The 11444-nt window shown below is 53.2% G+C and overlaps 2 protein-coding genes across 2 annotated transcripts; one reads left to right on the top strand and one right to left on the bottom strand.

Moving 5' to 3' along the window:
* The first annotated feature begins 2472 nt into the window (after positions 1–2472).
* LOC125514602 (protein SRC2-like) lies at positions 2473–5160 on the top strand. The gene has a single exon (XM_087514327.1). It carries the CDS (start codon positions 2699–2701, stop codon positions 3485–3487), a length of 789 nt encoding a protein of 262 aa, XP_087370453.1. The 5' UTR covers positions 2473–2698; the 3' UTR covers positions 3488–5160.
* A 493-nt stretch (positions 5161–5653) lies between these two features.
* LOC125514511 (UDP-glycosyltransferase 91C1) lies at positions 5654–7440 on the bottom strand. The gene has a single exon (XM_048679876.2). It carries the CDS (start codon positions 7357–7359, stop codon positions 5905–5907), a length of 1455 nt encoding a protein of 484 aa, XP_048535833.2. The 5' UTR covers positions 7360–7440; the 3' UTR covers positions 5654–5904.
* Between the last annotated feature and the right edge of the window lie 4004 nt (positions 7441–11444).

Below are 11444 nucleotides of genomic sequence, written 5' to 3'. Positions count from 1 at the left end.
TTCTTGGTTTCCTTTTTTTTCTTTCTTGGGTTTTACTGCTTCCATTTTTTGCGTTGGTTCCTTTGTTTTTTTTCGGGTTTCATTGTTTTTTTCTTGATTTTTATCGGGTTTTTTGTTTTCCTTTATTTATTTCTTGGTTTTCATTGTTTCATTCTTTTTCATAGGTTTTCTTCAGTTTTCATTTTCTTTTTTTTTTGTTTTCTTTGGTTTTCCTTTTTTGGGTTTTATTGGGTTTCTTCATTTTTCTTTGTTCTTTTGTCGATTTTCATCGGTTCCTTTTTTTCAACACATGTGAACTTTTGTAATGCACATTCTTTTTTTGCGGGTGTTGTAATACACATTTAACATTTTTTGTATACATTAAAAACATATTGTATATACATGTTTAACTTTTTGACATACATGATTAACATTTTTTTTCCTTCTTTATTTTTTTAAATCCATGATTTTTTTTAAATGATTTAGCAATGCCCCACCGTCGAGTAGCTAACAGGTCAGTACTTTAATCACTCGATGCATGCACTAGTCCCATTACACCAACATGCAAGGTACTGTAGTGCTGCGAAGCACCCGCATTCATGGCAACTATAGCAAAAGAGTGCATCGCCAGAATGTAAAGATATTGTAGCGTTCTGTATTTGTCTTCACTGTGTCCTACTGTTGTTTGATAGCGACGCGCCAGAGTCATAGCGCGCACGAGCCCGCCGCACGGGACGGTCGTTGTGGGACGTCCACTATTAAATTTATTCGTGTTTTTCAAAAACTGTTCGGAATTTTCAAATGTGTCCACACTTTAGAAACTGTTTGGGGTTTTTCAAAAATTGTTGATGTTTTCAAATTTTATTTGTGAAGAAATTGTTTGGAATACAAAATTTTGTTCTTATTTTTCAAAAAATGTTTGGAATTAAAAATTGTATTCCTATTTGATTTTTTCCAAAAATTTAAATTACTTGGGTTTTCAAATATAATCAACATTTTTAATTTGTTCACAATTTGCAAAAAATGAGATTTTTTTAAAAAAATCAAAAATGTCTTCTAATGTTGATGTTGTATTATGTTATTTAAATTTCTCGCTTTGTAAATGACAATAGGTCAATAGCAGTCATCAGCTGGAGTGTTAGGAGCTGGCGTTCCTCAGTGCCAGGTGCCGAGTTTGATTCCTATGAAGAGCACTGGCTGATGTCACAACCGAGATAGTCACACCCATCTTCAGCAAGTGGGTGTTGCCGAGGGAATTGCCACCTCTTGTTGTATTTATGGTGGGTTTGCAGACATGCAACTCATGGTGATACTTTTCCTCCCATCACAACCTGGAGAGCTATGAAACATGGTTTTAGTTTGGCAGCATTCGCTCGGTTTGCACCATATCATTGCAGAATCAAACTCCTTGAAAGTTGTTAATGCACCCACATGAACAAACTATTGATGGATAGAAGCTGCGGCAATATATGCGAATTGTATGGATCTATTTGTGGAGATTGGAAACGTTCATTTTAAACATTGTTTACGTGAAGCAAAAATCATACCGCTCAAGAGATTGCTAGATTTTGTTTTGAGAGTACGCTTTCTTGTAACTGGATGGATGGACATCCTGATTTTATTTTTAACTCTCTAAATGTTATTTGAGGTCAATAAAGTAGCCATGATACGTATCTAGAGCCAGGGTTCCGCCTCCTCCTCCTCCTCTAAGAAAGAAAGTTAGGGTTTGTGCCTCTCGCCGGCTCCGGCGCAGGTCCGCCTCGTCTCCGGTGGGCCTAGGGCCATGGAGGCGCGGTGGATCCTGGCAAGGGCTGGCGGGAGGGCTCTGTTTTTAGTCGTTTTTTTAATCTTGTTAGGGTTTGTGTTCTACTCAGGAAGGTGAGACGGTGGCGGCTCCTGAAGATGGAATAAAAGTCTCCCCTCTTAGCCCCCGTTTAGACGGTGCATCTAGCATCATTGGTGGGTGTGTGGAGGTGTGTCTCCGGCAGATCTATCTTTGGTGGATTTGCTCGGATCTCGTTTTTGTTCGTCTACATTCGTGTGGTTTAGATCCTTCCAATCTACGTTATTTTTCATCAGCGGCGGTTGCTGTTCTGAGGTGCTGGTCCTATGGAGCTTTAGCACCACGACTTCCCGACTGTCTACTACAACAAGTTGTGCTCAGCTCCCGCGATGACGGCGGCGCGCCTTCGGCTCGCTTCGGTGCTTGTAGTTGTCGCTAGGTCGTTTACGGATCTGGATGTAATTCTTATTTCTGGTGTTCGTTGTACTGTCATGATTGAAGATGAATAGATTGAAAGTTTTCGCGCAAAAAAATAAAATAAAATAGCCATGATGGTGTTCCTTAAAAAAACTTGGACCAAAAATACCATTGTTGTTAAGCTACCGACATGAACGGGTCACCACACAATCAGCAAAAGCTTAAATTAACACAACCCATGCTATTATTAGGTCTTCCAGCAAAAAGACCTAAAACTTTTGCACAAAATTACCCACTAAACTAACCACCAGACCAAACATTGCAACCCTACGACCCAAACCGTCACTAGCCATCTCCCTTGGATCATTCGTAGCCTCCAAGATCTACTTACCATTGAGAATCATTCATAGCTTGCTCCTCCATCCGTCCATCGTCTTCCACAAATCATCGTCTCCCGATCACACACCGACATATCGACCGAGCGATCACAACGGGCTCCTGCGAGCGAGCGGCGCGATCATGGCGTACCGGGTGCTGGAGGTGACGCTGATCTCGGCCAAGGACCTGAAGAAGGTGACGATGTTCTCCAAGATGCGCGTGTACGCAGTGGTGTCCATCTCCGGCGGCGACCCGAGGACGCCGACGCACAGGACGCACTCGGACCGGCACGGCGGCCGGAACCCCATGTGGCACGCGCCGCTGCGGTTCCCCATCCCGACCGCCGCCGACCCGCGGGGGCTGGCGCTGCACGTGCTCCTCCGCGCCGAGCGCTCCTTCGGTGACCGCGACGTCGGCGAGGTGGTGGTGCCGGTGCAGGACCTCGTCGCCGTGGCGCCGCCCGCCGGCGAGCATCGGCACCTCAGCTACCAGGTGCGCAGCCCGATGAGCGGCCGGAAGCGCGGCGTGCTCCACATCTCCTACAGCCTCTCCGACGCGCCTGCCCCCACGGCGGCGGCGCCGGGCGACGCGCAGTACATGCAGACGAACGCGGCGGCCAAGGCCGGCGCCGACCCGGTGACCGCGTACCCGCCGTACCACCACCAGCAGCACGCCGTGCCGCCGTACGGCTACAATCCGCCGTACGGGTACGCGGGGGCGTCGTACGGCTACGGCCCCGCCGCGGCCGCTCCCTACGGGTACGGCGCGCCGTCCGCCGCGGCGGCCAGGCAAGACGGAGGCGTCGGGATGGGCTCCGGGTTCGGGATGGGGCTCCTCGGCGCGGCGGTCGGCGGGATGATGATGGGCCTCGGCGATGGCGTGGGCGAGATCATCGCCGACTCGGACATGAGCATGGACGGCTGCTTCTGATCCGCGTCCGACGCGTCTTGCATGCATGCATACACGCACGGCTCACTTAGAACACGTAGTACGTTGGCCAATCACAGTGCTGCTCGATCCCTTGGAAGCATTGGACCGACTCGTGCGCGCGCGCGCGTATTCAAGTGCGTTGCGATTTTCTTTTGATCCTCAGAGAAACTGCTTGTGAGTTGTGATTGTGACGACGTGAAAATGATCCACGACTTTGACGCAGTCGCCACTCTCCTTCTAGGGGTTTTCCAATAAATAAACTTAGCTTCATTGCCATCCGCGCGCCCATCCCGGCAATCTCGTTCGAGGTACATAGCCAATGTTTTGCAGTGATGCTGCGAATGACATCGTTTACGTGTTGAACTGATGAAGTCAACTTTATCAGGACTCTTTAGTTGTACTTGTATCAGGGATCTTACAATGTGTATATTTAAGCTTTTTTATCTAATTAAGTCAAAAGAAATTAATAGAAGGTAATGCAAAGTGCATTCAATTCTGCCGCTTCTTTTTATTGGCAGAAAATTAAGTACGAGAGAAGCTTTAATGATATCAAACATCGTGGTCTCGAGCTCCTTCATGAAAGCTTAGGTCTCAAGCTCCTGCAATGTTGATGGTTTTTTTTGTCGTTACCTTATTCAAGGCGTTGATCGGATATGCTTGTATTGGGTTTTTGTGGTGAAAATCTAGTTTTTCGCATTGAGTGGTTGGATCCGGTGATGCCGCCTTCCTCAAGGCGTTGATGTGGAAGAAGCTTGTCGTCCGTGTAATGCCATAAGATGATTGATGCGCATCTGGTTATCGCATAGATTTCAATCGCAGATTTGGTCATTTTTTCTTGTTTTTTCTCTCGTTTACACATAGCTTTGGTTTTATAGGACTTTGCTATTTGTTGGTTTGTTATTTGTGTATGTGTTGATGTTGATATTGATTGTGTGCTTTGATGCATCTAAGGGCCTCTCCGACGCCGATCCCAAACCAGACACCGCATTTCTCGGCGTACAGGGAGGCCGGTCCACAGGCACGAATGCGAGAGCTGGCCATCCAAAGCTAACCGCATTAGTCGCTTGGCAGTAATCGACCGACAATGTTAAGCCCACCAAGCTTGGCTTCAACAGGAGGGGAGGAGCGATGGCTTTCATGAGATACAAGCGTCGGCGACCTCCCATGTGCTACTCTTCCTCGCTGCCGGCAGTGCTTACGGATGTGCCGACTTCGTGGTCATGGCGGCGGGGCGCAGCCGAGCTGGCTTGCTTGTCTTCGTCCTCACTCTTGTCGAACACCTCATCCGCCGCCTCGCCGAACCCCATGTATACGGCTTCTAACTCCGCCTGACGTTAGCGGTACCGCCAGCGGTTGCGGCGGATCTCGCTGGCGGAGCGATAGGACTTGAGCAGTGCCTCCTGCTCAGGCACGTCATCGTCCGGCGCAATGGCTATGCCGGCCTTGCGTAACTCCTCTGTATCGGTGCTCATCGTGGAGGCGGAGGTTGTAGACCTGGTCGGCCTGCGCCTACCAGAACACTGCCTCCTGCTCCTCTAGCACCATGTCCACATAGTGAGCACGGCCTCGCCCATGATGATGCCGACAGTGACCGGCGAGGGGGGTGGCGCCGACTCGTCCTTGGTCGCGTCCTCCATTGGGATGTCTGCAACGCGCCTCCGCTTGCATGTCGGCTTGCAATGGCGGCGATCTCCTATTTCTGCTCGGACGAGAGGTTGTCCCAGACAGCTTTGATTTGGAGTTCGAGGAGGCTATGACGGGCGTTGTGCAGAGAGGATGAAGGAAGTGGAGGATGATAAATGCGGTTATGGCTGGGCCCGTGGTTTATATAGCGGGAGGATGGCAGAGCAACTGGTGACGTGATTAGTGATGGGCAGCATACGAACAGATGGGTGGCACCGACTCACCGTTCATCGGCAATCGCACACATGTTTAATGCCGGTAGGCGGACAGACAAGCTGTTGTTCGAACATTGGGCAGCCGCATGTGCGGGGAAGCGGCGAGGGCGGCACTCTCGGCCAGCGTACCGTTTCAATGTCGGGGCGCTATGGAAGGTCGCGTCGCTCTGAGTCAACAAAAATGCGACACTAGTGCTCTGGAAAGGCGTTGACCTTTTCAGACAGAAACATATGTGTGGGTGCAGAAAAAGTATTTTGATAAGGCAAATTAGTAAGACACGGGAGTGGCAACAAACCGGACACCCGTCACCTTAGGAAAAAGGTTGTCCAGACTGCGAAACGGATCGATGCATGACGACGTTGAATGACAAACACGTCCGGATGGAGGGTTACCGGGTCAGATGCCCTAACTGTACTGTTATGGACAACTCGTCGACGCACCCGAGAAATATTCAGCACAATTTCGGAGGCACCTAATCCTGGCGTACTCACATCTTATTCGTGCAGGCTCTCTCAGTCTCAGCTGGAGTTGGGGGTGGCAGTAGTGAGATCGTCAGTTGGCAGATACGATCTGAGTTGTTGAACAAATTCGTCGATGTATCTCTCATGGCGTTCCTTGTCGGCCACGATCGCCTGCATCTTGAGGGCACCCGCCACAAATCCCCTCCTGGCTTCTCCGTCCAGCATGACGGTCCGGACCGCGGCCGCAACGCCATGGCGGTCGAACGACCCGTCGTCGTCGTCCCTCGCCACCTGCAACCCTACCTTCTTCGCCTCCATTTGGCGGGCATTCGGGCCCTGGTCCCCGAAGACGGGCAGCATGACGAGAGGGTGCCCGAACAGAAGCCCTTCGATGAGCGAGTTCCGGCCGCAGTGCGTCAGGAACGCGCCCACGGCGGCGTGCGCCAGGATGCTGATCTGGGGCACCCATCCCATGGTCACCACCCCATGGCCGCGGGTGCGGTCCTGGAAACCGGGGGGCAGGGCGTCGTCGTTGTCGAGGACGGCGCCGGCGGGCTTCCGCAGAGCCCAGAGGAAGCGTGTCCCGGCGAGCTCCAGCCCCAGGGCCAGCTCGTGCACCTGCTCAACGCTCAGCGGCACCTCGCTCCCCAGCGCGATGTACACGACGGAGTCGGGCGGCTGCTCTTCTAGCCAGCGTAGCGTGACGTGGTCCTCTGACGATCCGGCCGCGCGGCGCCTGCCGCCGTCGGCCGACGGCGGCAGGAGGCCCAGGGGCACGACCGGCTTGCCGAGGAGTGCCTCCACCAGCGGGAAGGTCTCGGGCTCCCACTCCACGCAGCTCCGGATGGCCAGGACCGTGCACCTCTCTTTCGCCAAGAACCAGCGCTGGGCGATGGACATACCCGACGCGCAGTCGTCGGCGTAAGACGGTGCCACGTCGTCCCGCTCGTAACGGGGCACGGCGAGGCGCACGGCCGCGGCCGCCTGTCCAAGCACGGAGGCAGCGGCGGCCTCGACGGGCTCCGACTCCAACGGTTGCTGGCGGGGCGCGGCAGCGAGCATAGCGGCCGTCGGCAGGAGCACCGCGCATGGCACCTTGTGGTCGAGGGCGGCGGCGGCGGCCCAGTGGTGGAAGCAGTCGGCGATGATCCAGTGCGGCCTCCTGCCGTCGTCCGCGCACGCGGCGGCAAGGAAGTCCGCGAAGGGCGCGGCGAGGCCGTCGAAGGCCTTCCAGTGGAGCTCCCGCTTCTCGTCGGGGACGTCGTTGGTGGACTCGGCGCCCTCGGGGAGGCCGTCGACGCGCGGCAGCGGCAGCGGGACGAGGTCAACGTTGCACGGCGACGCGGGCGGCGGGAGGCGAGCGAGGTTGCGCGGCGTGGAGACGAAAGCCACGCGGTGGCCGCGCGACGCCAGGCGCTCCGCGAGCTCCAGGTACGGGAGCAGATGGCCGAACGCCAGCCACGGGCAGATCACGATACGAAGCGGCCCGGTAGTTGAGAACCCGGCGTCCATGGCTAAGGGTGATCAGCTTGGTAGCAGTGCTCTGCTCACACGGCGATGGCAACGTATTTAATTTATCACCCGAGACCAGAGACCATAGATGATGGTAGGATCCTGTATAAAATATATCAATGATGGTAACATCTTCTAAAAAAAATATAGGGCGGCAACAACTTGTAAAAAATAAAGATATTATTTGTTTTGTTGGTATGTAAAAAATTAAGATATGCTGGTTACATCTTGTGAAAATTAATACTCCATGTGGAGTATACGATGGTAACATGCCACTAACCCCTCTTGTCAGGAGCTTTACATAAACCAACAGTTCCATGTACGAAAATTAAGTGTGGAGCTTGGTAGAGCCTTAAGAGGGAGTGAAACCTATTGAATGTTAATTGATTTTCAAAAGAAAGATGAAGGTGGATGATAATCCTACTATCTATAATGCTAGGCTTTTCGTGAAAGGATTTCTGCAAATTCAAGAAGTTCACTAAGACAAGACTTTAACGCTTGTCGGTATGCTTAAGTCTGTGCATATGTTGGTAATTGCTACCGTGGATCGGTAGAGAAGGAGAGCAAAGCACCTTAGGTGCTGCCATTGCCATTGCCAAGAATATATAGGCGCGGGGCGCCAGTACAACAAGGGCGCGGAGTGCCAGTACAACAGAGAGAGAGAGCGCGCAACTCTAGTACGTGCATGGGATCGTGGGTAGATGCATACAGTACGTGGGAGAGTGGAGAGAACTGCTAACACCCCGCCGCAGTTTGAGCGTCTGGCGGCCGGACGCACAAGCTGGACCAGAAATCTTGAAACGCCGCCATGGGCAGTCCTTTGGTGAGCACGTCGGCGAACTGTTGGAGGTTGGCACGTAGAGAACGCGCAGCTCGCCCAATGCCACTTTCTCGCGCACAAAGTGGATGTCGAGCTCGATGTGCTTGGTCCGGCGATGGTGGACGGGGTTGGCCGCCATGTAGACGGACGAGATGTTGTCGCAGAAGATGACGCTGGCGCGAGGTAGAGGTACAACGAGCTCGCCAAGCAGTTGACGGATCCAGCAGCTCTCAGCAACTGCGTTTGCAACCGCGCAGTATTTTGCCTCGGCGCTTGAGCGAGACACCGTCGCCTGTCATTTGGATGACCATGATACAAGCGAGTCGTCGAGGTACACAGCGTAGCCGGATGTCGACCGACACGTGTCTGGGCAGCCAGCCCAGTCCGCGTCGGAGTAGGCGACGAGGTCGAGGGAGCCGGACCATCGGAGATGGAGCCCATGTGATGAAGTGTCGCGTAGGTAGCGCAGGATGCGCTTGGCCAGCGCACGGTGGACGTCGCGGAGATCATGCATCACCAGACAACACTGTTGGACGGCGTAGGTGATGTCTGACCGAGTCATGGTCATATACTGGAGTGCGCCGACGATGCTGCGGTACTCAGAGGCGTCGGAGACGGGGGCACCATCACTGGCGGACAACTTGGCGCGCGTGTCGACCGGCGTTGGCGCCGGCTTACAGCCCTGCATGTTGGCGCGCTCGAGTAGTTCGTCGGCGTACTTGCTCTAGGAGAGGAAGAAGCCATCCGCGGTGCGAGTGACGGCGATCCCGAGGAAGTAGTGTAGAGGCCCGAGGTCTTTCATGGAGAACTCGGTCGACAGGAGCTGCTGGAGGTGTCGGAGAAGCGCCGTCGTCGAGGCGGTGAGCACAATGTCGTCTACGTACAACATGAGGTATGCAGTGACGGCGTCGGAGTGGAGCACGAAGAGCGACGGATCCGCCCGCGAACTGGTGAAGCCGAGGCTGTGGACGAAGGTGGCGAACCGACCAAACCAAGCCCGCGGCGCCTGCTTGAGCCCATAGAGTGACTTGTCCAGCAGACACACGTGCTCAGGGCGATCCGTGTCGACGAAGCCGGCCGGCCGCTGGCAGTATACCTGCTCGGAGAGATGCCCGTGGAGGAACGCGTTGTTGACGTCCATCTGGTGCACTGGCCACTGGCGCGTGGTGGCGATGGTGAGCACGACGCGGATTGTGGCCGCCTTGACCACCGGAGAGAATGTCTCGTCAAAGTCGACGCCGGGGCGCTGCGAGAAGCCGCGCACCACCCAGCGTGCCTTGTAGCGTTCGAGCGAGCCATCGGACTTGAGCTTGTGGCGGAAGAGCCATTTGCCGGTGACGATGTTGGCGCCGCGAGGTCGAGGGACGAGGCGCCACGTCCGGTTCTCCATGAGAGCCCTGTATTCTACCTGCATAGTAGAAAGCCAACAAGGATCTCGCATAGCCTCACGCACGGTTTTAGGGATGGGTGAGATGTTGGATGGAGTAGTAGCGACGTGGTGTTGTTCATACTTGGGATTAGGGAAGAATTTTCCAGCCTGAGCTCTTGTCTGCATTTTGTGTGTAGGTGCAGGAGGGGGTTGGCGTCGTGGTGCCTGTGGTGGCGAGGGGGGTGACCGCGGCGGACTGTGGTGGTGGCTGGGCTGGCGGGGAGGCATCCGGCATGACATGACGTGGGGTGGGAGGTGTTGGGTTTCGTAGTAATTTCAAAATTTTCCTACGCACACGCAAGATCATGGTGATGCATAGCAACGAGAGGGGGAGTATGATCTACATACCTAGTAGATCGACAACGGAAGCGTTTGGTTGATGTAGTCGTACGTCTCCACGATCCGACCGATCAAGCATCGAAACTACGGCACCTCCGAGTTCTAGCACACGTTCAGCTCGATGACAATCCCCGGACTCCGATCCAGCAAAGTGTCGGGGAAGAGTTCCGTCAGCACGACGGCGTGGTGACGATCTTGACGTTCTACTGCTGCAGGGCTTCGCCTAAGCACCGCTACAATATTATCGAGGACTATGGTGGCTGGGGCGCCGCACACGGCTAAGGAATAGATCACATGGATCAACTTGTGTCTCTCTGGGGTGCCCCTGCCTCCGTATATAAAGGACTAAAAAGGGGGGGGGGAGGCGGCCGGCCAAGGAGGGCGCGCTAGGAGAGTCCTACTCCCTCTGGGAGTAGGATTCCCCCCCCCCCCCAATCCTAGTTGGAATAGGATTTGCGGAGGGGGGAAAAGAGAGAGAGGGGCCGGCCCCCTCTCCTTGTCCTATTCAGACCAAGGGAGGGGAGGGGCGCGCGGCCCATGTAGGGCTGCCTCTTCTCTTTTCCACTAAGGACCATCATGGCCCATTTAGCTCCCGGGGGGTTCCGGTAACCTCCCGGTACTCTGGTAAAATCCCGATTTCACCCGGAACACTTCCGATATCCAAACATAGGCTTCCAATATATCAATCTTTATGTCTCGACCATTTCGAGACTCCTCGTCATGTCCGTGATCACATCCAGGACTCCGAACAAACTTCGGTACATCAAAATGTATAAACTCATAATATAACTGTCATCGTAACCTTAAGCGTGCGGACCCTACGGGTTCGAGAACAATGTAGACATGACCGAGACATGTCTCCGGTTAATAACCAATAGCGGAACCTAGATGCTCATATTGGCTCCTACATATTCTACGAAGATCTTTATCGGTCAGACCGCATAACAACATACGTTGTTCCCTTTGTCATCGGTATGTTACTTGCCCGAGATTCGATCGTCGGTATTCCAAATACCTAGTTCAATCTCGTTACCGGCAAGTCTCTTTACTCGTTCTGTAATACATCATCCCGCAACTAACTCATTGGTTGCATTGCTTGCAAGGCTTAAGTGATGTGCATTACCGAGAGGGCCCAGAGATACCTCTCCGACAATCGGAGTGACAAATCCTAATCTCGAAATACGCCAACCCAACATGTACCTTTGGAGACACCTGTAGAGCTCCTTTATAATCACCCAGTTACGTTGTGACGTTTGGTAGCACACAAAGTGTTCCTCTGGTAAACGGGAGTTGCATAATCTCATAGTCATAGGAACATGTATAAGTCATGAAGAAAGCAATAGCAACATACTAAACGATCGGGTGCTAAGCTAGTGGATTGGGTCATGTCAATCAGATCATTCACTTAATGATGTGATCCCGTTAATCAAATAACAACTACTTGTTTATGGTTAGGAAACATAACCATCTTTGATTAACGAGCTAGTCAAGTAGAGG

The sequence above is a fragment of the Triticum urartu genome, chromosome 1A (assembly GCF_056163025.1).
Source record: "Triticum urartu cultivar PI428250 chromosome 1A, HENAU_Tu73, whole genome shotgun sequence".
NCBI lineage: Eukaryota > Viridiplantae > Streptophyta > Magnoliopsida > Poales > Poaceae > Triticum > Triticum urartu.
This window is presented reverse-complemented; position numbering and strand designations above follow the sequence as displayed.